Raw genomic sequence first — 25,767 nt, forward strand, 5'->3', positions numbered from 1 at the left:
ATCTACTTGCACTGGTGTAATTTCGAACTGCTAGTTTGGCAGGAGCTGGCACAGAGCAACAGGAGCTCGCCCTGTTGCATGGATTCGAACTGCCGACCTTACGATCAGCAAGCCCAAGAGGCTCAGTAGTTTAGACCTCTGTGCCACCTGGATCCCTACAGCAGTTGTTCAAGGCCATCATCCATCAGACCACACCTGGGCCATAATTTGGATGTACAGTGAAGTTTCTAGTAGGGCTTAGAGCTAAGCTTCACCTTCAGGCGATACAAGTGCTACAATACTTCTGGGACCTACCACTTCAAACTGCAGCTGAATGATCACCTTTGAATACTTCCCTCTATGAAAGCAGGAATAGGTGTTGACACGAGGGCACACCAGCAAGACCTGCCTTCTGCTCAAAGGAGGACTGCATCGTGTGACTTTATGAAATGTGCTAATCCTAGGTTAGGACCACAGCACATTTCTTTGCTGAAACAGGGCTGTGTTCTCATACCGCAGCCTCTATTTCCTGGCACAACCACGAGGGAACCCAGCTATTTATAGATGCCTTCTGGGAACGTCATTCCAGATGGGCTCAGAACCATTGCCCTTCTCTACAGGCAGCAGCTGTTGGCTTCTTACCAACGTGTGCACAGTGTCTTTCAAGGGCAAGAAAAGGCTTGCCCAAGGTCAGCTGGGGGCACGACTGGGACTTGATCCTCGATTTTAAACCTCTGCACACTAAGTGCAGGTCTGCAGCAGGAGAATCTGGAAGCTGCTTTTATTCCATGCGCTCCCAAGTTGAATTATTGGCAGGTGTGGATTTGTGGCCACTCAAAAGCTGTTAGGCCCAGTTCAGTGCCGACTACACTTGTGCTTGCGGATTAGCACATGAGGAATATGAGGAGGGGTCATGGCTCAGTGACAGAGCACGTGCTCTGCATGCAAAAGGTCACAGGTTTGATCTCTAGCCTCTCCAGCAAAGCTTAAGTATTTCTTTGCCCGAGGTGCTGGAGGAGGCGCTGCCACAAAACACACCTTTCTTTGCAGCACCCCCCCCCCCCAATCTACCAGGGCTTATACTTTGTATTTTGAAAGCAAGGACTGAATGGTTGCCTGCTCAGTGTTTTGGTAGAATAAAAAGCTCAACAAAAATAACAGTAATCCTACTGAACACATAGGGGCTTGTGAAGAGGGAGAAGGTCCCTAAACAGGCATACAAGCAAGGAACCAAAGTCACTTTCTGCTGCTTGAACCATTAAATCAAAGGAGAAGTAACTGCTACAGTTTTCCCAGTCTGCCACCTACTTTCCAGTGGAAGGTTTTGGTTACCTAACTAAAAACAGAGCCAGCTGCTATCAAAAAATGCTAAGGACCAACACTAGGGTTTTTCTCGCTATCACTGCACAACGCTGAGAAATCTAGAAACAAATCAAGCACGCGCATCGCAGCGTACATTTTTGGGGGGTAAAAGTATGGTTTGCAGGTTGCCACTCTGTGCACATAAAGGTAAAGGTAAAGACCCCTGACCATTAGGTCCAGTCGTGGCCGACTCTGGGGATGTGGTGCTCATCTCGCTTTATTGGCCTGTACAGCTTCCAGGTCATAGTACCAGCATGATGAAGCCACTTCTGGTGAACCAGAGCAGCGCACAGAAACGCCGTTTACCTTCCCGCCGGAGTGGTACCTATTTATCTACTTGCACTTTGACGTGCTTTCAAACTGCTAGGTGGGCAGGAGCAGGGACCAAGCAACGGGAGCTCACCCTGTTGTGGGGATTCGAACCACGACCTTCTGATTGGCAAGTCCTAGGCTCTGTGGTTTAACCCACAGCGCCACCCGCATCCCCTGTGTGCACATACACATACAATATTCCATGTCCATGCTTGGCATCAAGGAAGTCGTTTTCACCTTGGAGCTATTGCCTCTGCAATTGCCCAGTACAGGAAGAATACATACCTGCTGAGTGGTTTGCCTCGCCACTGCCATACAAAATCAGAATACCGACAATTCAAAATGCCCTATTCCAGATGCTACTCTGAAGTAGTGATTGTACAACAGAGTTTATTGAACGAGCATATACAAAATGGACAATAATGAAGAAAAATAGGAGGAACCTTGGGGTTATTCCTTTGGGTTTGTGACAAGTAGCTGTACGTCCCACCCCTGCTGCGAAGGAAGCAGCAACTTCAAATTAGGATATGAAACGGTGTAAGTAAAAAGTTAAGTGGGGCAGCTCCATTCCACTGACCACCCCAAACCAACACACACACACACACACACACACACACACACACACACACACACACACAGCGCTTGTGTTTGCTGTCATGGGGACTTTTGGAGTTGCCAATGTGTACCTCAGGGGTCAGCAAACCTTTTCAGCAGGGGGCCGGTCCACTGTCCCTCAGACCTTGTGGGGGGCCGGACTATATTTTTTTTTGGGGGGGGGGAGAACGAATTCTTATGCCCCACAAATAACCCAGAGATGCATTTTAAATAAAAGGAGACATTCTACTCATGTAAAAACATGCTGATTCCTGGACTGTCCACGGGCCGAATTTAGAAGGCGATTGGGCTGGATCTGGCCCCCGGGCCTTAGTTTGCCTACCTGTAAAGAAGCTCTGGTTGTTCTGTTCCTTTAGGATTATGCATTTCCAGTATCCTAAGCAAACTATGATGGCTGGTAAGAATTGAGTGTGTGGGGGCGCAAACAGTCACTGGGAGCAATAGTTCAAAGGGCTGCAGGCCTCACTGATACATAGGGACAGACTCCAATACTGTAACTTGTTAATAAAAACATTTATTTTGCAGTTTGTACAGAACCACCTGAAGTTTGCAACGGAACGCTGATGCTTACACAGCTGTTGATACTGTGCCTTCAACTTAAGATTGGGGTTTTTCTTTCCTTTTTTTGTTTGTTTGTGGTTTTAGGACAAAAAGGGTTTCACACAAACACACAGAGAAAAAACAAACATTGGTAGGAGTGTATGAAGTCCTTTCTAGAGAGGAAAGGAGGCCAGGAGACAGGCTCCATTCTTTTCACCTATCGCTGCTCTCAAGGTGTGGCCAGCCAATTTAGCGCCACACGGCAATGCTATTAAAAGCTGCCGTTTTGGAAACGTTACCAATACCTTCTTTGCTATTGAGACACCCTCAACCCACCTTTTCAGTACCACAGCACCAACACTCAAGTCAAAATTAAAAATGGGATGGGGACGTCACTTGCTTCAAACACGCTGCTCTCACCTCCTCTGGCCAAAGAGGAGGGAGGCAAGGAGCTATTTGTTCCTGGCAGATTAAGTTTCTTGAGAGTCTTATCTTTGGGAACAAAGCACCATCTCGCAGAAGATCAGGGTTTTTTTTTGGGGGGGGGGCAGTGGGTTGCCCAGGGGGTTGTGTGCATTAATGCAGGTCAGGACAACCTAGTGCTGTGGTAGCTTTGGATTGGGGGAAGGGAAAGGTCTGTGTTGCCCCTCTTTGGTAGGCAAGGAGGTGAGCTGTACTCACCTTTTTCACCGGAGTGTGACTCAAGTCACAGCCTCACCTGCTCTGTCTTTTAAGAGCACAATTCTGCCGTTTTTGACAGCGGCGGGAGAAGGGTATACAAAAGGGGATGGCGCTCAGCTGACGGGAAAGAACTGCTTTCCTCTCCAACCCCCTCCTGCCAAAAAGGGAGGGTGTTGTTTAAAATGCAGAACACCCCATCTGTGAAAGGTGGTAAAAAGCAGCATGTGATATGACATGATTGTTAAAGGGGAAGTATTCTCTGCTCCTGGCCTGCAACCTGGGGCGATAAGAGGGGATGAAAGAGGAGGAGTCTGAGCTGGAAAGAAGCAACATTCTCTCTAGCCGGGGGCATCAGCTCAGGTTGGGAAGAGCTGCCCTGGGCCCCGCGTTTAGGAATCTAAACTAACTTTAAGGTGGTATTTTAAGGTAGCAGGTGTGGAGGAGGGGGGAGGATAAGTATCTATAAGTTTTATCTGAATTTATCCCATAAATAACCTGAAAAAAATATGCGATGGTCAGTGCCTCTAAGGAAGGATCTTTTCAAGGCCCTTTGAACAAAACACAAAAAAGTCGTATTGTCTCTACCGTTCCCTCGACAGCTAACCCCCTGCCACGTTATCCCTTGCTTTAACCTGACTTTGCACCCACAAGCACCATCAGCCCATCTGTGCTCATGGATTTGGGTCTCTCCAGAGGGAAGCCAAGCGCCCGGCTCCAGATGAGCTGCGACAGGACGCCAAGAGCTCGAGACACACCAAACAGCACAGTGTAGTAGTTCATCTCCTTCATGCCGTAGTACTGCAGAAAGAGAGAGGTGGTGGTTAGGAGGACGGCCCCGGGGAGGAAAAAGACCACTTACCAGGCCTAGAGAACCCTTAACTAAGTAAATAACATTATTGTAACCGATATGGCAAATATAGGGAACCCTTTAGCCCTCTAGGTGTCCCTTGGTTCTTGAATGTAATCCGTTCCAAAGTCCGTTCAACTTCTGAAACATTCAAAAACCAAGGCGCAGCTTCCGATGGGTGCAAGTGCCCTGAAAACAATAGCCGACAGCCACATCGGATGTTCAGCTTCCAAAAAACATTTGAAAACTGGAACACTTACTTCCGGGTTTTCGGCGTTTGGGAGCCGAAATGTTCGAGTACCAAGGTTCCACTGTATTGGACACGATGGTTGAGAGTGCTAAAATGGAATCTCCACCTACAGATACAGTATACCTCAAACACTAGGTGTTCAGGAAAACCAGAAGGGCATCACCTTCAAAACCCACCTGTGAGGTTCCTGGGAGGCACTGGGGGACACACACAAACCTGACTGGGCACTGTCATAATCTATACTGTATATTGCTCCGAGGGGCCTCACAGGAAGAAATTAAGAAAACATACAAACTGAATGCTGATATATCTGATCCTTCTTACACACAAGAAATAATTCCTGGAAATGACATGAATCCTACAGCCCTTGCAAAGTGATTTTTTTTTTGTTGTTCCAAGAGGGCAGAAGAGGAAAGTTTTTTTCAGTCACTTCCTGTAGGGTTTTTCCTTTAAAAAATTGCAGAAATTAGAAGGGTGGGGGATAGGGCAAAGCACTCTGATTCTTCGTCTCATACCAGCAAAAACATTTCAGGTTTGCCCACCGCAAATCCCAGTCGTTTAGGAATTCTGCCTCATGCTATTCCTATACTATGGTTGGATATAATAGCATCTGCAAGGCCTCCTAAGCCACCGCTAGAGGGAGGCACACCACCACCCTGCCTGGGTTCTGCAAGTGTAGGAGTTCAAATGGTGATTGGCATACAATTTAGCAAGGGTTCCACACAACCGGCTTATTGGCTATGGCAAAACAAGCGGCCCCAGGCAATTATTGCCCTTCCCCTACTATGCAGAGCTACGTGGGAATGTCTTCTAGAACACTGTGCAAATCAACAGCTGAGTCAAAGCTTTCTTTGCACCCACTTAGCACCCACAAATTGAGTGCAAAAAAGGTGCTTCAGGTTGCACTGCGGATTTACTCCCCAAAGGATAGAAATTGCTATCACACTGCGGTAAATCCTGCAGAGCTGGTTCAGCGCCCTACTGTTGGGAAATAAACTGGGCTTGCGGACAAGGATAGGAGCAGCTCTGTGTACTGGTGGGGCACAAGCGGAAACATTTAATCTAGTGCCTGGAAATAAGAGGCTTTGCCCCAGGGAACGGACTCAAGCTTGCTTCTGCGCTACCTAGAGCAGCAAAGTGGCATAAGCATATAAGATGCAGACTGATCCCTCTGACATCAGAGCGTGTGTGGTGCACAAGTCAACTTGGGGCCTGTACCACTCCCAAAAAAACCAGATTCAGCCCTGCCAGGCAATCCCATACCTGAACTGAACACAAGTGCACCTACAGCATCCAGCCAGCTTCAGTTTTTAAAGCAGCTGTTGGGAACCTCTGGCCCCTAAAGTTCACCAGGCTGCCTCCATTTCACCCAAACACAGCCACATCCACCACGACTGGTGAAAACAAGTCACCTGGTGTCATTTTGATGAGGTGAGGCAGCTGACCCTCAGATTGCAAGGTGGCCTAAGGTGTAGCAGACAGGCTCTGAGGCTTCAGAGCTTCTAAGATACTGGGTTTTGTGCTCCACATAAACAGAAAACACCAGGCAGAGGTGAGGGAGAAGTAGTCTGTGACTGAGAGCTCTAGTTTCCCATCACAAAATACCTTTTATCAGGACTCTCCTTTTACTTCTCCGCTGCAGTGCTTTTGAGAGTGACACATCCACCTCTGTCCTAATCAGCTTGGCATTTTGTGATTTCGGTACATTGTCTAAGCCTCAACTATGTTTTTCAAACCCTGCTTTTATCCTTCCCTTATATTATGGGCTGGATGCAACTAAACAGTTGCACTAGCAGGAGCCAGTGCAACAAATTCTCAAAACCACAACAGCTTCAAAACCATTTTTTAAATAAAAACTCATCCTTTAAAGATACTTATCACAAGATTCCCTGCACCTATTGGTCTGAATATGGCGGGTTCCATCCATTTCTGTCCAAAAGTGTAAGTTTTAGGCAGTGTCCCCCATGCTTTGGAAAGCAAGGTGAGATGATCCTCTGCCTTAGACCCAAGGCAAAGTGTGATACTAATCTGGGCTGAGAGTGCCCTCTATTTGAGCCTGCAAGGCAAGTTCCCAGGGAAATATATTCCCAGTGCTCAGTCCTAAGAAATGTGCTAGATTCTAGCAGGCACCTTTAGCTGAGAAAGTCCAGGGCTTTGGTCTCTGCCCTCAAAGAGGGTTGCCAAAGGTAGTTAGCTCACCTGCAGGAGGACCCCACTATGTGCATCCACATTGGGCCAGGGATTCTTGGCCTTGCCCTGTTCAAGCAGCACATTAGGGACAATCTTGTATAGCTGCGCCACCAGCTTGAAGAGGGGATCTTTGGGAAGGTGCTTGAGCGCAAATTCTCTCTGGCAGGTGTAGCGAGGGTCCGTCTTCCTCAGCACTGCGTGGCCATAGCCAGGAACCACCTGCAACATGAGACGTTGACAGAATCTTGTGGGTGGTACCCAATATGATGTGCAAAGGGGTTAATAGGCAGATACTCAGCCCCCTTCATAGTTGCCAACATCCACACCTTGATTGATAGGTTTTCACACAGTGCCACCACTACCTTTGATTTCTCACCTTCCCCCACCATCCTGCCTGTGGGACTTTTTAGGCAGTTCCCACCAGCTCACAATCATTTTTTACACTGACCTGTTTTAACAAGCCCTAGAGCAGGCTAAGTTTTTAATCAATTTTTATTAAAAGTTTCCAACATAAAATACAATAAGAGCCAAACTAATCTAGAGAGATAAGAAAAAAAGCAAGAATAAGAGAAGGAAGAAAATAAAGAAGAAAAGAAGAGAAAGTGAATACCAGGTCCTCCGGCACTGTATCTTAACTCTTATTGCATGTACAGAAGAGGAAACCCTCCCAGCTCTCACCTGGGAGCTTCCTCCTCTTCCCCCAGCCCTACAGCAGTTTAAAGCTTGAGGAATGAGATCATGATTGAAATATGTATTTGCACACAGACAGCAAGAGAAAATCTAGGCGGCCCTATCCATTTTCTGTACAGCTTCATCCTGGCAACTGTCTCCTGGCTGGTTTCTAGGAGGAGTGCCCTATTGGCCCATAGCATAGACTGACTTGAAGTCCTTGTTTATCTTCTCCCATTGTTGATGACTCCCAGCACCTGACTTCCTGTTTTTGCTCCCCATTTCTATGCCAAGTGAGACTACAAAGGCACTGGGAATCCATTAGCTAGTACATAAATGCTTTCTTCTGCAGCTAATTAACGGACTTCACTTCCCAGTGGCTGCTAAAGAAGAACTGGGGGATAATTACGCATCCTTAAAATACATTTAGGCCACTCCTTGTGGTCCTGTAATCAACGTGGTGGAGGGGGAAGATATTCCTTTCTAACACAGAATAGAACATGAGTTGCTATTCTAAGAATCCCCACATTGAATTGATAAAATAGGACAGGGGAAAGGCACCAGGGCTGTGGGAAGTGCAGGAAAAAAAGAAGAATGAATACTTTAGGCAGAATTCCTCTTCCTGAGAAGCTCAGCTTAAAAAGCAAAACAAAAACCTAAATATGGCTGCGCATATATGCTTTTGTGGAGTTTACAAGTTGAAATCCCATAAGCCAGTGTGGTCTCTCTGTGCCCCCACCACCCCATTTTATAACAGACCTCACTGCAACCTAAATCTCTACAGTTTCCTCCCAACTGCAACCCCTCTCTCTGTTGCCCCATTAAGGCTTTGATGCCGCCAACACTCACCCTGCCAGAGTTCAAAGTATTCCAGATGAAATCCCTCAGTTTTGTGTCGGACACATCCTCACCCAGCTCCTTCTGCAAGTTCGTCAACCATACCAGCACTTCCTGCAAAAAGCCCGTGAGATTTGCTGATAATGTGCAAGAACAGGGAGGGCTCCCTAAAGGCTCTTCGCCAAATTCAAGATTTGCCAGCACTGCTCGGCAATGCAGCCCCCTACCTGATTTGCAAGACCGTGGAGTGGGCCAGCCAGACCATTCATGGCTGCAGCAAAAGCCAGGTAAGGGTCGGAGAGGGCACTGCCCACTAGGTGACTGGTATGGGCACTGACATTACCACCCTCGTGGTCACTGCAGAAAACAAAGGGGGAGGGGGAAAATCAGCAGGGAACAAGGAAGCCTAGAGCGCACAGCAGGCAGACTGAAATGAAGTTTTGTATGCATTTGGCCAATGGTTAATAAATTAAGATTCTCACCAACATTTCTTCCTGGACAGAAAAGATGACACACATAATATTCCAGAAGTACAATAGCAGTTACAATGAATTCATTTTATGGTCATCATATGCAAGCATGAAAGATGTTCACAAAAGCGGCTTTCTCAGCACACTCAGATAGCTCTGTCAACAGCGCATGAGACACTTAACGTCAGGGTTGCGTGTTAAAGCCCCACATTGGCCCAAAGGATTCCTGCACTGCAGGGGGTGGGACTAGAGTCCCTTCCAACTCTACAATTCTACAGCCCCAGCACACCACAGCTGCAAGAAACAACCTACCGGGGCGAAAGTAACATTACCCTTGTAGCACGTAGCTCCCAATTGAGGGTTAAACAAAAGTTAGGGTTCTCTGCCACTAGAGGGAGCCACTTAAGAGAACATTCAGGGGTTAGCAAACTTTTTCAGCAGGGGGCCTGTCCACTGTCCCTCAGACCTTGTCGGGGGGGCCGGACTATATTTTGAAAAAAATAATCATGAACGAATTCCTCTGCCCCACAAATAACCCAGAGATGCATTTTAAATAAAAGGACACATTCTGCTCATGTAAAAACACACTGATTCCCAGACAGGATTTTGAAGGTGATTGGGCCACATCCGGCCTCCGGGCCTTAGTTTGCCTACCCATGGAACATATGAAGTCATATTAACCCAACTAGCAACAGGATTTCAGGCAGAGGTCTCTCAGTTGGGCTGATGATTGGGACCAACTGCTGGGTCACAGCTTGATCCAACAGCAGCAGGAGTAGCAGCATACAAACATATGGTAAAAAGAAGATTTAGAAATGGGACACCAAATTCACGTTTGGGTTAAAGGTGGGTTAAATATTGAAGGCTACTGCTTTAACAGAATATTCCATGGATTGAAATTAGGACGTTATACATGGAAACTCTAACCCCTGAACTATGCACCCAGCTCCCTGCACATCTCAACTGTCGCAAAAGGCTACAGATTATATCAGATGCTTAAGTGCTATGCCTGTTGGCAATAAAACCACTGTCAAGTAGAGAAAAAAGGTGAGTGCCGACAAACTGAAGCTCAATCCAGATAAGACTGGGGCACTGTTAGTGGGTGGTTGGACGAATGGGAAGTTACATTCCCTTTGAAGGAACTCCTTGATCCTTTGCTGTCGCTTGATGCTCAAGTGGCCTCAGAGGCATGGACAATCTTCCATCAGCTTCGGCTGGCGGCCCAGCTACGCCCTTACCTAGACAGCCTAACTATTGCTGTCTATGCCCTGGTAACCTCTAGGTTAGATTATTGCAATGTGTTGTACATAGGGCTGCCCCTGGAGGCAGTTCAGAAACTTCAGCTGGTGTAGAATTCGGCAGCTGGGTTGCTCACCGGGGAAAGACGGTTTGAGATTACCGTATTTTTCACTCAATAAGGCAAACTTTTCCCCTCCTAAAAATAAGGGGAAATGTGTGTGCGACTTATGGAGCGAATGCAGGCTCCATGACTTCAGCGAAAGCAATGCGAAGCTCCAGAGCACAGCGTGCGGCTATCCCATAAGCCAGGACAGCCAGTGGGATTGCTGCACTGAGATCCCGCTGGCTGTCCTGGCTTCTGAGATTCGGAATATATTTTTTCTTGTTTCCTCTTCTAAAAACTAGGTGCATCTTATGGTCTGGTGCGTATTATAGAGCGAAAAATACAGTATATTGCGCCGAGCCTGGCCCAACTTCACTGGTTGCTAATCAGTTTCCGGGCCAATTCAAAATGCTGACTTTGACCTATAAAGCCTTAAAGGACCCCAGCGACCGCCTCTCCTCATATGAATGGACCCTGTCATCTGAGGCCCTTCTTTGTGTGCCTCCTCCACAAGAGTGGGCCTTTTCTGCAGTGGCTCCTCGTTTGTGGAACGCTCTCCCCAGGAAGGCTTGCTGAGCACCTTCATTATGCTCAAGCACAGAAAGCATATGGGGGAAATTGCACCAATGCTTAGTGCGCTAGCAGTAATGGATGTGTGGGGGAAGGACACAAGTGCTAAAGGCACAAAAGCTCAGGCCTCAGTTCTTTCTGTTGCTCCATCAGCTCACAGCTCTTTCAACCCTCTCTTGTACACAAGACAGGTAAGACTTACCTGTGAATGGTGAGGTAGAGGCGCATGAGTTCAATGAACTCGGGGTCATTATAGCCCAGCATGTTGGTGAAGTTGTGCGACCAGTCTAAGGCGGGATCGATGGCGCCAATGCTGCTGCCTTCACGGTACAGATTGCGGTAAATCTTTGCAGCTATACATGGCAGCTTGGCAATCAAGTCCATGGAGTCCTCATAGATAAACTGCAAGGTACGGAAGGGGAAGGGGAGGTAGAAGTCAGGAACCACTCCTAGAGGGGCTTCCCCCTCCAATCCCGCCAGAGCAGGGACATATGATCCGTTCGCTGGCTACAGCTACAACAGTTAACATGAAGACTAGAGCGGCTTGCGTACAGTCTGCAACAAGAGTCTTTGTATTCTGCCTTCATGCATGCATCTCATGGGATGAACTCTTAGAGCACAAAAGCAGCTGCGGCTGTAAAATGAAATATACCGTATTTTTTGCTCTGTAAGACTCACTTTTTCCCTCCTAAAAAGTAGGGGGAAATGTGTGTGCGTCTTATGGAGCGAATGCAGGCTGCACAGCTATCCCAGAAGCCAGAACAGCAAGAGGGATTTGCTGCTTTCACTGCGCAGCAATCCCTCTTGCTGTTCTGGCTTCTGAGATTCAGAATATTTTTTTTCTTGTTTTCCTCCTCCAAAAACTAGGTGCGTCTTGTGGTCTGGTGCGTCATATAGAGCGAAAAATACGGTACTCATCTGAAAGGTGCCATAAGACTCTCCTACTGTTTGTCCTGAATGTATAAACAGACCTAGGAATGCTGATAAGCACTGCTGCCTATTCTTCCAAGAGTCACACAGGTAGGACTTCCTTCATGTGCTCATAGGCAGAGGACTGGCATTTGAATCACACTCCTGCCACACATTTCTACTCTTTTATAATAACTATTATTTCTTATGAGTCACTTTCCACAATAAGTCTCAAAGCAATCTGCTGGCAACTGCAATGCACAAAGCAATTGCCAGGAGAACTCAATAAACAAATTTAAAAGTGGTGTTAATACCAGAACACCCTAGAAACAAATCCCTCCGTCCCCCAATATAGAGATGAGTTTCCCCCCAAAATCATCCAGATAAAATATATAATCAACTGCTGGAGGATTTAACACTCAAATGCCTGGGATCAAAATGATACCAATGGCACCCCATGAGTATTCCACGGAAAAGGACCTGTTCTCTTGTCTAACTGCAGTGCATTGGCTGGGCAGGGGACAAGCAGGTAAAGGTTAATGAACAGCAGAACTACTGCCTCCCCGCATCCCAATACTTTACCCCTTTACTCCAGACAGCAATGCCTCAGAGCAGATACAGGCCGGCAGAATTGGAACGGGCCAGAGACCAAAGTCTCTTTGCTTCAGTGCCGAGGGTGTGCGCACACATTTTAGGTCAGGCCAGAGGCACATGTCATCTTGTTCAAGGTCTCATGTTAAAAAGGCAGTGACTGGGATTCCACATGGTGAGGACCAAGGTCTGTCTCTCTGTCTCTGTCTTTCTCACACACCTGACTTTTCTGTCCTTTACCATGCGCTTGAGGATCAGCACGAAACAAAAGCTGAACTGGGCTGGCTCATTTCCAAGTCAAAATATGGCAGCCTTCAGCAGGGCTTGGTCAGGCTTGACACATTAGGTGTCTCTTTTTTCTGGAACAACTTCCACCTCTAGGTGGAGAAGCAGGAAGGACCACGCCCACAGCCCCAAACTCCACAATTATATCAGCACCTGGCATTAGCAAATCAATCCTAGGACAAAGGGTGTTCAGCAATCCTGCCAGCAGCTTTCCAATCAGTAAGCCCAACTCCCCAATATGAAGACCCGAGACAAACCAATGCAGGGATGGGGAAGCTGCAGCCTGCCAGATGTTGTGGACTACAACTCCCATCACCCCTGATCACTGGCCATGCTGGCTGGGGCTGATGGGAATCCAATGGCATCTGGAAGCCCCAAAGTTCCCCACCACTGGAGTTCTTGGTGTTTGCCATAGCGTTTTTGGGGATTAAGCTGCAGGGCATGGATCATCACCACCCTCTGACAATGAAAGCTTCAGATACATTTCCCCCTAGCCTTTTTAACATTCAGCAGGAACCATCCTGACATTCAAAACCTTATTCTTGCAACACTGAGTGCACAATTTTCAGTTTTCAGCACACGCAAAGAAGGGAGAGGCTGACAACCCAAATTTCTTTACACAGCCATAACCCTGACTACATTAAGCGTCTATGTTTTGTGCATATAAACAACACCATGTTTACGTAGGCGATTATAATAAATCACCTGCATTTCTGGTACGTAGCTTCAGGACTTCACCTCCAGATGCCATCGATCAGATGCTACAGAAGAAAATACTTACAGCTTGCCCACCCGCCTCCCCCATTATTGGCTTGCCAAGCCCGCAAACGGCTCACACCTCTTCTGCCCACGCGAAATGTTGCCTGTCCCGTGCTTACTTCCCAGTACTTGGTCCGGCTGATTCCCTCTGAATAGGCACGGGCAAAAGTGCTCTCGCTGTTGAGGGCGGTGACAGCGGCACTCAGTTGTGACATGGGGTGAAGGTTGGTGGGGAAGTTGTCCAGCATGGTCACCACATGAGAAGGCAGGGCGGCTCTTTTGGCCCACTCCCGGGACAGCCAGCTCACCTGAACGGAGAAAACACAAAGCTCTGCCTCAGTAACAATGAAGGAATCGGTGCTGAGCTGCGTGCAGCCTCCCATTGCCCTTTGCTATCTCCTGCCATGTAGACATCTCAGTGCTTTCCCTGCCTGCTCACAGACACTCACAACCCCCCCCCCCCCAGGCTGCATAATGGCATTCAAGGAAGGGCTGAAGGTATCAGCTGCAGCCTCCAATTCAGACTCTACTTCAGCCACTCCTGTCTCGTTACCTGTTCTTGCGAGGGGATCTCTCCCGTCACCAGCAACCAGAACAGCCCTTCGGGCAGGGGCTCTGCACCTCCAGGGGCTTTGGGCAGTAGCTTCTGGCATTCGGGGATGCTGTAGCCACGGAAACGGATGCCCTGCAGATGTGGAAAAAGCAGATTAAGAGGTATTCATACATTTCCATGGACAGGCTGCACAGCCAGACAGGTATTGTGACTACTACAACCTCAGGCCTCACTTACCTCATCTGGGTCCAGGACTGAGGTCTCGTATATTAGCCCTTTCATGCCTCTCATGCCTCCGTAGATCTAGGGACAAAAGATGCAAGCGGTAAAAAGTTAGGACAGACAAAAGGAAATACTTCTTTGCTATGTGCATGAACTATGGAATTTGCTGCTGCAAAGTGTGATAACTTAGGTTCTTCTTTCCCTTAAGCAATTTCACACTTCATATGGGAGGTATCAAGGTTATTTCATTCTAAATACTATCCTTCTGTCCCCACTGGTGCTTTGCACACTTTCTCCCTTTGGTGGTGGTAATAGCACCAGTGAAAAATTGAGTTGGGGGGCGCTGATAGGCCACCAGGGAAGGCTTATGGGCTAGCAGTTCACCACCCCTGATTTAAGTTAACCCAAAATTTCAGCACGGCCCAAAGTTTGCAGCCAGAATAAATTGATATGTTGCACAAAGACTGCATAACAGTCTCAGGTGTACCAGGTGAGGATTCTGGTGCAGAATTGTTTCCAATGCCCTGTTTTGCCAAAATGATAGCTTTATTCCCCACTCCTTGTCACCTCTGTAAGCTCTCGAGAGACCAGGAGGCATAGTGGCAAATCTCCTATAACCTTGGCTCTCGCTAAAATACTTCTTCCCCTTTTGTCAATGGCCTCAAAAACCAGACTGAAGAACAGAGTCCTTTTCAACAACCGTCAAAGCTCAGCTTCCCAGCTGGCACCCAGAAAACCTTGCTACTGTGCACCAAAGCTGGAGGAGGCACCATTTCGCAAACAATTAATTAAATGAACTTCAGATTCAGAAACAAAGCAGGAGATACTAATCAGCACTGCTTAGAGACTAGTATAATCAGGAAGCTGATTTGGCATCTAAACACTAGAGAAAGCCTTTGTACCGCAAACAACGAACTAGTAATGTGACCTCATTGCTTTAACAGCAGTTGGGCTCTCTTTGGCATTTTCTCTTAACGAAAAGTTACTTTTATGTCAGCTACCTTGCAAGGGGCTAGGAATGAAGCCCTCCAGACTTGTTCACAAGGGCTGCATCATCTAGGACAGAACTTTCCAAACTGTGTGTCGCAACAAGTTAGTGTGTTGGCTGCAGTGTGTCGCACAATAGGTGTCCGTTATCTCTTATAATACATTTGTTTAACCTCCAGTTTGCTAGTAAAACTGAGTAACTGTCACGAAATGATGCACGTCTAAAAAGTTTGTCACCAACATGCAAAGTCTGAAAAGCTCTGATCTAGGAGGTACCACAGCTTTGAGCCAGGGTTGTCAACCCTTGCTTCCAGTGATTTTTTAATCACCATGAAGTTGTTACAGTAAGTGCCACCCTTTTTTTGCAGTGAGTACATATATTCAAAGTTTGGACCACTGCACTAGGAGGCTCCACGCTCACTATGCCTCACTTCAAACTCAGAAGGCTAACAACTCAACAACAAATATTCAATTGCTTCCATAATAAAAACATGGCTACTTGAGAAATGAAGTAGATCAATGGTATCCACACTTTTTTCAAAGAGGGCCAGATTTGAAGAAGTGAAGGGCTGCGAGGGCCGACCAAAGGGCCGACCAAAGTTGTTGAGTTTTTTTTTAGTATTTTACCCTGGGAAATAAACTGCCATGGGGGGCCAGATTCAACTGACCAGCAGGCCGGGTTAGGCTCCTGAAATAGACATGCCTGAAGTAGACCATTTTTTTATTTAAACCACGTACTATCTACTCAAACTGTCAGCAGTTCTTCAAGGTTCCAGGCAGAGGTCATTTCTAGTTCTGCTTCTTGACAGCCTTTAGCTTGAGATGCCAAGAGCTTATTCTGGAGCTGTCACCAGAACATGCATCTTGTCTTTGACCCATATCCCTTTATTCACCGACTGTTCTTCCTCCTCCTCCTTTAAAAAGTGCTCTAGTGTCACTAATATCCTCAAACCCTGCTGATGCTTTGCCATGCCCGAAGTCTCATGGGTGGATTTCAATGCAGTGCTAAGTGTGGTATGCGTGCTCACAATGGGGCCCACTCATGCAACTTGACTCTCCCCCCCTTCTCTGTGCACCCCTCCACAGGCAAGTTCCTTTCTCAATGTGATATGCCTCTCAAAAACGAAAACAAATCCCCCTAAAGCTGTACTGAGGAGTTCCCCTAACCATCCAGAGCAGATTTAGAGGGCACAGGGAGAAGATGGGGTTGAAATCCTGTTGCACTTGAAAATAAGATATACTCGAAACCAAAAGTTCATCGAAGATTGGGGGAAATTTGTAGAATATCTGAAAAATATATGTGAGGTACAAACAACGCTAGTGGGGTTTCAAGAAGCACTGTAAAACTTTAAGAGGTATTGTTTAAAGGAAATAGAAAAAATGAGGGAAGATAAATGGCAATATAATGAAAGAAATGTGTATTGAATGGTAAAAATGGATGATTACCAGAGAAGCCGAAGACCAAAATTTGAATTTTGTTAAAATCAGATAAAATGTGTATGAGTGTGATGTGTTGAAAATTAATAAAAATTATTAAATAATAAAAAAAGGGAATCCTGTTGCACAAGCGGACCTCTGCTCTGTGCACACAGCAACCTAGTTGAATCCTACCCCATGTTATTGGCTTGACTAAAGAAGTCACAAGACATCATCTGTGAAACTTTCCAGGCCACGCTTCACCACCTTTCTCCAGGTTAGGACTGGGCAATATATTGATATATCATCCAACACTGCTTTGAAGTCTGTATCATGATATCAGCCTCATAATTTTTGACCTGGCAATATATCGTGAATCATGGTGTTTGTGCATGCACTATGCAAAAATTACGATGCGGGGAAAACCGTGAAGCCAGCCAATGCCTCTACAAAGCTCCAGCCTTATTCCAGACATCGTGATATATCAGTATATCACAATGTTTAGCTGGTGATATTGAAAACTAGATATTGTTCAGCCCCTACTCCAGACATTTTACCAGGGGACAAAATGCCTAAAAGTAGCACAGCACAGGGGCTTCTTTGCAACTCACTCCTTTAGACTGGTAGCAGCCTGCAGGTAGAGATGGAATTTCCTGCAGGATACAATGACTCGGATATTCTACTAACAATGATGACACCGGAAGAACTTACCATGTCCACAGTGATCTGACCAATGACTGTGCTGCCATATTGTTGCCTGAAGCTTTTAAGTCTTGATTGCTCCTTAGGTATCATGTTTGCAAGAACATCTTTCAGGTTCTGGAAACACAAAAGTGCAGCCAGATCTTACATACAAAGTTAAGAAAATGCCAGTAACCTAGTACTGCAAGAGACATGGGGTAGAATAAAGAGTGGGTGAGAATTAATAAATCCAGCACGGATTGCATTCTCTCAAGTACAAATGACAAAGTGAGTCACTAAACAGTCAGTATGCTTTATGGACATTTTCCTGGGGCAAACACTAGAACAGGGGTCGGCAACCTAAGGCCCATGGACCCCTGCCGCCCGCTCAGTTGGCAACCATGCACTGCGCTAAAGAGGTGTGGAGCAGAGCGGGGACTGCCTTCCGCGATGCTGGCCAGCTTCCCATCGGCTGCAGGAAGCTCCTGCAGCCAATGTGAAGAGGCGCCCACCTCCTCAGCGCCAGAAGGAGTGCCGGAAAAAGCGTTTATGCATGTGTGCACACTCTGGCCCACTGCGACGTCTGGCCCAAGCCACAAAAACTTCGCCAACCCCTGCACTAGAACATAGGGAAAGTTCTGCTGGATCAGGGTCAAAGGTCGAGCTAGACCAGAATCCTGTTCTCATAATGGCCAATGAGATAAGGTAAAGGTAAAGGGACTGCTGACCATTAGGTCCAGTCGTGACCGACTCTGGGGTTGCGGCGCTCATCTCACTTTATTGGCCAAGGGAGCCGGCATACAGCTTCTGGGTCATGTGGCCAGCATGACTAAGCCGCTTCTGGCGAACCAGAGCAGCGCAGGAAATGCCGTTTACCTTCCCGCTGGAGCGGTACCTATTTATCTACTTGCACTTTGACATGCTTTCGAATTGCTAGGTTGGCAGGAGCAGGGACCGAGCAACGGGAGCTCACCCCGTCATGGGGATTCGAACCGCCGACCTTCTGATCGGCAAGTCCTAGGCTCTGTGGTTTAACCCACAGTGCTACCCGCGTCCCCGGCCAATGAGATACCAATGGGAAATTTGTAAGTGGGACCTGGGCACAGCAGCACTCTCTTCACCCGAGGTTCCCAGCAGTACAGGGTGTAGAGGGTCCAGAGCACCCAAACTCATCTCCCCCGAACAACCCACAAGCAATGAAAAATAACTGCTTACCGTAGAAGCACTGGCATGTCTGGCAGCAAAAATGATACATGACGAGTTCTGCAAGGGAGAAAGAGACAGCAACTGAAAACACTTTCTTTACAAGTGGGCAGACCACCGGTAACCTCACATGCATCCCAAGCAGATTCCTCACCACCACCCCATGGCCTTTCACTCCCATTTAACACCTGACTTGCAAATACACCTAAGTCCCTTGGTTATAAAGAGACTCTCTTGACAACATAGGCGCCAACTCTAAGGGGTCCAGGTCCCTTCGGGTCTCCCGATAAAATATTTGAGAACAATCAGGGGATGGAGGAGGCTGAGAGTGGAGTGGCTTCAGTGGCTGGTAGCGCTACCTGCTGTTGCTGCCATGGATGGGAAGGGTGAGGGGAAGCAGCTCCTGGCTGGCGGCGGCAGGAGGAGGAGGATGCTGAGTGCCAGAGAGGAGGAGCCATCAATCACTGAAGCCATGCTGCCACCACGTTCAGCTCCACCCCCTGGCTCCTCCTGGAGTCCCTGCATCACGCCTATGTCATGTGTGTGTCATCGGCTCCCTTCCAATCTTCTGCTCAACTTGGCGCCTCTGCTTGACAACATCACACAAGTGAAGTCTGCCATCATAGATCAGTATTTTCACTATAGCACATGGGAAGAACATTTTGAAATACTTGGGAGTTTCCTTATAGCTCCTACCACCAATACAGAAGTGCATTCTTTGCAGAGAATCAACCAAATGTGTTTTAGATGGTTTTGTTGTTGTTGTTAGGTTCAGGAACCAAGTTTTCTATACTTCTGCTGAGTGATAATGCTAAAACCAAGGCAGGAGTCTTATGGTGAAGCAATTCTGAAATTTCAAACACTAGGCTTTACTTTCTTTGTTGCATTAATTGTATTCTCCCTGCCCCCTTCTCTCCCCGACACATTATGTCCCCATTCCTACAGCTTCCACTTTGTGCAATTTCCACTGGTTTTTGTACCCTGCAAATGTAGGATGCCTGGCATCAGCTGCCTAAGAGTTTTGGTCAGGACTCCATTCAGCAAGTGCTCATCATGAGTCATGTGCACCAGGGAGGGTAAGCAAAAGTGTGCTACAGTTTCACAGTCCGGCAATCTTGCTGGTTTAGCAGCATTGGATACCTGCAAGTTGCTGAGTTTCCAACCTGTTAATATGTGCTAAGATGAGAATTACAGAGCCAAAGGGTTGAGACAGACAGTGTTAGACACAAGCATTGTCTGCATTTAACAGACCACCACGTGGGTTATAATAATATTGCCCAAAAGGACTTTGGTGAAGTGAAGAATCTAATTTCATCATTCAACAGCAGAACTTTGACTAAAAAAAGTTAAATATTAACGCTTGGAAATGTTCACCAACACCCTTACCCCAAAATTGCTCACAGGTCACATGCCATATCCATAGTTGTGTTTTGTGGCACTATGAAGGCACAGAAACAAAATTATGCATACAAAAGAGACGGGTGAAAGTTGGTTGAATCTGTATCTGTTATACAGGCAACCAAATTCAGCTTCGCACCCCTTGCATAATTTTGGTCATTATAGTCCTGTATTCAGATTTTTTCCCTAGGGTTTTTTATTTTAAAGTATGCACAGCCCCAATCATAATCTTTCAATTTTTAAGATTGAGCCTCCCTTGCGAACAATCCCAGTTATAAGCAGTAGTGCAGAAGGTTGCATATATGAGCAACATAAACAAGGACACCCCCCCAACTATAGTCACTGTTTTTGGCCCAACATACTTAAACTTCATAAGCACTTGGATCCCAGGTATGCATTACCCAAGGGGAGCACCTTCCAATCTCAGCTGCTCAAAAGCTACCAAACACAAACAAGGGTTGATAACTGAAGACAAGGAAACTGCATGCTGGGGGTGGGGCTGGGGGTGGGCAGAGGAAATCAGGAAGCAGTTCCCTACACAAGGAGCACCATACTTTGCCTTCCCACTGGTTGAGATCATCTGAGAAAGCATTGCTCTGCAAACCTTTTCCTTTGGAAAACATGAAGAGCATGCAGAGTAATATCTTTTCTCAAAGCAGGTCTGTTTCTGTTGCGGCAACCTCCCTGTGGAACTCCCTCCCTTGAGTTGACGCTCTTTACGCCAGCAAGCAATGCCTGCTTTTGAAAACGTTCTCCAAGGTGCTTGGGGAACATGTTTGCTTTTCTGTTGTATTGCTGTTCCATTGCTTTTGTCATGTTCACAGTTACTCTCTTTTTTAAGTGCTTTTGTACGTCGCCAACTTGAAAAGAAGTCCCAAATATCCATACTTTTGCTTGCCGTTTACGTCTAATCTTAGGAGAAAAGCTTTAGATGAGCAAAGGCACCCCCTCCAGTCACAAGCCATTTCCCCCTTCCCATTCTTGCAGCCCCATCTCCTACAATAACAGAAGATGCCGAGAAACAGGCAATGATATAGGAAGCAATGGCTGCAAGTGGCACTCAGCAGTGGAACAGCAAGAGAAACTAATGGCAAGGTAAGCATATGATATAGCTAACAGCTGAATTAACACATCTCAAGTGACAGAACACACACAGGAGCTGTCTCAGTACAGTTTGCCTTTGCAAGAAGGAATGCTTCTACTTTCTTGCACTCAAATGCACTCAGCTTTCCCCCAGGTGGCCTGTAAAAAATGGGATAAAGTGTTCCAATACCCAGAATACCAACCTACCTGATGGGGCACCTAAGGGAAAGGTGCATGCTACTACGGACAAAGCCTGGGAAGGAGATTTCCACATGTGTATGGACAGGCCCCCTTTAAAGTGCTAGGGCTAGGTTAAAAAAGGTAAAGGGACCCCTGACCATTAGGTCCACTCATGGCCGACCCTGGGGTTGCGGCACTCATCTCGCTTTATTGGCCGAGGGAGCCGGCGTACAGCTTCCGGGTCATGTGGCCAGCATGACTAAGCTGCTTCTGGCAAACCAGAGCAGCGCACGGAAATGCCGTTTACCTTCCCACCAGAGTGGTACCTATTTATCTACTTGTACTCTGACGTGCTTTCGAACTGCTAGGTTGGCAGGAGCAGGGACCGAGCAACAGGAGCTCACCCCGTTGCGGGGATTCGAACCGCCGACCTTCTGATCAGCAAGTCCTAGGCTCTGTGGTTTAACTCACAGTGCCACCTGCTAGGTTTACAACATGCCAGAAGCTAGAATTTGGCAAAAACCCTCTTTAGAGGGTGGGGAGTAGAATTAGGTAAATTATGCAAACATCCTTTCGACCTATAGCAGGGATAACTAACATGGTGCCCTCCAGATGATGCTGGACTACAACTCCCATCAGCCCCAGACAGCATGACCATTGGTCAGGGATGATGGAAGTTACACGCCCATCTGGAGTGTACCATCTCAATGGATCAGATCTGAAGCTCTAGGTTGAGGACTCTTGTCTTCATTGCAAACCAGTCCTGGTAGCAGAGAGGAAGGAGGGGTGGGTGTTCATGGAATATGGCAGGCAGGAAGCAGAAGAAAGAGAGCTGGCAAAGAAGGAGACCTTGGGCTTCCTTTTTTCCCCTTCTCACAGAAGCCTTACACTAAAAAAACCTAATCCCACCATCCTCATATGATTACAGCCAGACAGGAAGCTTTCTACTGTATAGTAAAACAAACAGTCCAGACCATTGATGATTCTTTTGTCCCTCTGTCATGAAGTATTTGGAATAAACAAATTCCAGCAAATTTGAGAGGCAGCCAAAAGCCAAGGGACAGGTCCTATCAGACACTGACAGGACACAAGCCAAAGGGATTTCTGTGACCGCTTTCTATATCAGAACTTGGGCAACCTATGCCTCAGCTGAGCACATTCTGCTGACAGGAAAAGTGTTTTCAGAGAGAAATCAGGAAGACTCAGCATGACTCTAAGACTACATCAAGATGGAGGTTTCTTAAAACCAATTAGCTTATCAATCAGGTCCGGTGGCATCAGTTCAATGCACATAAGCATGGAACCAGAGCCGCAGCAATTCTGAAAGTACATTTAATAACTGGCAGCACTGCCAATTTGACAGAAAGCCTTTGGCCTGGAGAATATTGCATTAAGTGCCTTTTGCATGTGTATGTATTTCTAGATTTGCTTTTGGGGCAACACAGAACACCAAAAGTCCACACGCACACATCCTACATCTGTAAAACCGATGGCACCTCCTGACTTCTGAGAGAGGTCAGGACTCTATGGCACTATGGCATAGGACTCTATGGGAAAGGAATATAGCTCAACGGCAGAGCACATGTTCTGCAAGCAGAAGGTCTGTTTCAATCCCTGCTATTTCCAGTTAGGGCTGGGAAAAGACTCCTGCCCAAAACCCTGGAGAGCCACTGACAGTCAGCGTGGACAATACTGAACTAGACAAACCAATGGTGTGACTCTATATAAGGAAGCTTTCTATGTTCAGAGCCCACTACTGAGTAGGAAAAATAAAGCAATGTAGTCTAGGAATTTAGCCAAGTTGCAAGCTGCCAGTTTCCAATGAACGGTCCCCTGGGCACTACTGACAAGACTTTCCCAACCCCCAGCTGACTTGCTTTTCACTTGTGAAAGTGTCCTCTGAGCATCCTTTTTTGGCTCCCGGCTTACCTCTTCTATGCTTTTAATGCCTTCTGAGCAGCGCATACCTGCCTGCCTATCTTCCAGGACAGGCCACGCAGGAGCAACCGAGTTCCTTGGCTCAACATGCGCTCCTCTGCGACTGATGACAGGTACTCCACCGCAGAGGCTGCTGGTGGCCAAGCCCATTGAACACAGTCCTGGCACATAAAGCCTTGTGGAACAGAAGGAGCCCTACCACAGCTCCACCAAGCAGTGTCACCACAGTTCTTCCAAAGTCACCCTACATAATCCAGGATAAACAAAGGCTGCAGCTTCCGGCAACACCATGTTCTTTTGGAGCGACATTCATATGGCTTGACAACCATATGTCAGGAGTGCTCTGATGGTGTTTCCTGCTTGGCAGGGGGTTGGACTCGATGGCCCTTGTGGTCTCTTCCAACTCTATGATTCTAGGATCCAGGCTACTGCCAAAAATCAGTACACTGAAAGCTTTAACTTGCAACAGCTTTACCCTCCAGAGCAAATCAGCAAAAGCTTGGTCACTATTAAAAGTAAACAGCAGGATGCTTTGGGGCGAATGGTGTGGCTCCCAGAGCCGTATCTAAGCAACAAACATCCCTTTTCCACTCTGGACCTAGAGAACTATCTTGGGACAACTCTTGATTATGAGGAGGCTGAGGAGGAGGAAAAAAAACATTCACATAAGACAAGCTGAAGATGGTAATTTCCTGCAACATTTACAGGGAGGAGGCCAAACTCTGCTATTTCAGGGATTAAGAGGACTGCATACAGTCACAGTTGTTCCTCAACAAGAGAGAAATTCATGTCTTGTGAAGAATGCAAGAGTAATGTAATGGGAGTTCGCAATGGGAATCTTATAAACCTGTATTTTACTATACAACTCGTGCACTTGGATTCTCTAGTCTGTTGCCTATAATGTTTCAAATTACCATATTTTTTGCTCTAGAAGACTCACTTTTTCCCTCCTAAAAAGTAAGGGGAAATGTGTGTGCGTCTTATGGAGCGAATGCAGGCTGCGCAGCTATCCCAGAAGCCAGAACAGCAAGAGGGATTGCTGCTTTCACTGTGTAGAGATCCCTCTTGCTGTTCTGGCTTCTGAGATTCAGAATTTTTTTCTTTCTTATTTTCCTCCTCCAAAAACTAGGTGCGGCTTGTGGTCTGGGGTGTCTTATAGAGCGAAAAATATGGTAGTTTGTGAAGTTTTTAGCCTTAGCTACACCCGCTCCCCTTTAACAGGAGCAGGCTTGCAAATAGCCACCAACATGGGAAAGTAAAAGCTGTGTCTCATATTTTGAAACACATGTGGTCAACGTAGTTACCTAGGCAAGTGGGCTGGAAAGGAAGTGGGTTATTATAATCTGCAGGCAACATTTTGCTTTTGCAAGATAAAGAAACGCTGCTAAATCTGACGGTGCTGATTTTCTGTATATGTGTGTGTGAGAGAAGAACAGGACACTTTGAGGATTTCACAACCCTTTGGAGCGCACTGTGTTCCTGATGGATCAAGAAGCCTGTCTAATAAACTTCTGGGAAAAATAAAGCAGCATCTTTTATTATAACCAACTTAAATCACTGTGGCTTTAGCTGCTTTAAATAAAAACACAAACCTGATATTTAATATGGGTTTTAATTTTTAAAAATCTATTATACCAAAGTCTTCTGAATGTAATGCACATTTGTATGAGTCTAAAACTATAGGCTTAAAAACAACAACAATCCACCAGGTATTTAAATAGCTGACAACGTGGCACATAACAATTGCCACTGCTTTTCTGCCACAACATATACAGTGTCTCCAATGACTGTCAGATTCGGATTTTGCAACAAGTTGTTTCTAGGAGAACTATACAGATCCATTGCACAATAAGCTTGAGAGAAAGGTGAAAATATTTTATAGCACATGCCTGCAGTAGATCAGGGATCACTGGCCCTCCAGATGTTGCTTTGACCACTGGCCATGCTAGATGGGGCTGATAAGAGCTGGAATCCAACATCTGCAGGCAGGGTTTGAAATTAGCAGGGCGCAGAGAACATTTTGTGCCTAAAGATTCTCCATTTGCAAGCACCTCAAAAAGTATGGGTGCTATTTTTTGCGCCTGGCTGACACTCAAGGATTACTGAAATGTATGTGCTTTGAATACTTGAAGTATATGTTAAGAATAGACATTATGTTAAGGAGTTTAATAATAAAAAGCAAAGCATTTTGAAAACTGAAGTATGGTACAGTGGTACCTCGGGTTAAGTACTTAATTCGTTCCGGAGGTCTGTATGTAACCTGAAACTGTTCTTAACCTGAAGCACCACTTTAGCTAATGGGGCCTCCTGCTGCTGCCGTGCCGCCAGAGAACAATTTCTGTTCTTATCCTGAAGCAAAGTTCTTAACCTGAAGCACTATTTCTGGGTTAGCGGAGTCTGTAACCTGAAGCGTATGTAACCTGAAGCATATGTAACCTGAGGTACCACTGTACCAATATGTTTATTGTCAACACCAAATTAAACATGTATTAACGATTTCTGCTAAAAATGTGATATTAACAATGTGTCACTTAGGTGAATTGCATATTAATTCATGCTTATCAAAGCAAAAAATAAAGTGTTGCTGACCCCCCCCCCAGTGGTGACTATACATTCTGTTTTGGCGCCCACAACCCAGGTCCCAGAAGCCATTTGGATTCTAGCTTTTCTATCCCAGTTTCTAACACTGTCTGCAGGATCATGGTTCTATTCAAATCATGAGTGCACTTGCCTGTCAGCCACCAGTTAACAAAATACAGAATACAAAACTAATATAATAAATGTGACATGACCTAGAGTGAGCCAAGGAGCCTGTCATATTTGTAACCTCTCTCACAAAGTTAATAATAATAATTTATTATTTGTACCACACCCACCTGACTGGACTGCCCCAGCCAC

The 25,767-nt window shown here is 46.4% G+C and overlaps 1 protein-coding gene across 1 annotated transcript in view; it reads right to left on the bottom strand.

The window, feature by feature from the left end:
- Nucleotides 1–2,762: 2,762 nt before the first annotated feature.
- Nucleotides 2,763–25,767, bottom strand: part of CS (citrate synthase) — a 32,850-nt gene continuing 9,845 nt past the window's right edge. Inside the window, exons 2-11 of the mRNA XM_083728924.1 lie at nt 18,283–18,330; nt 17,098–17,205; nt 13,999–14,064; nt 13,762–13,893; nt 13,328–13,516; nt 10,867–11,066; nt 8,510–8,639; nt 8,295–8,396; nt 6,786–6,995; nt 2,763–4,287 (exon numbers count right to left, since the gene is read on the bottom strand). Coding sequence (XP_083585050.1) covers nt 4,117–4,287; nt 6,786–6,995; nt 8,295–8,396; nt 8,510–8,639; nt 10,867–11,066; nt 13,328–13,516; nt 13,762–13,893; nt 13,999–14,064; nt 17,098–17,205; nt 18,283–18,330 — 1,356 coding nt within the window. The 3' untranslated portion in view covers nt 2,763–4,116. The remainder of the gene's footprint in view (nt 4,288–6,785; nt 6,996–8,294; nt 8,397–8,509; nt 8,640–10,866; nt 11,067–13,327; nt 13,517–13,761; nt 13,894–13,998; nt 14,065–17,097; nt 17,206–18,282; nt 18,331–25,767) is intronic.

Source organism: Podarcis gaigeae, assembly GCF_964106915.1.
Source record: "Podarcis gaigeae genome assembly, chromosome: 2".
Classification (NCBI taxonomy): Eukaryota; Metazoa; Chordata; class Lepidosauria; order Squamata; family Lacertidae; genus Podarcis; species Podarcis gaigeae.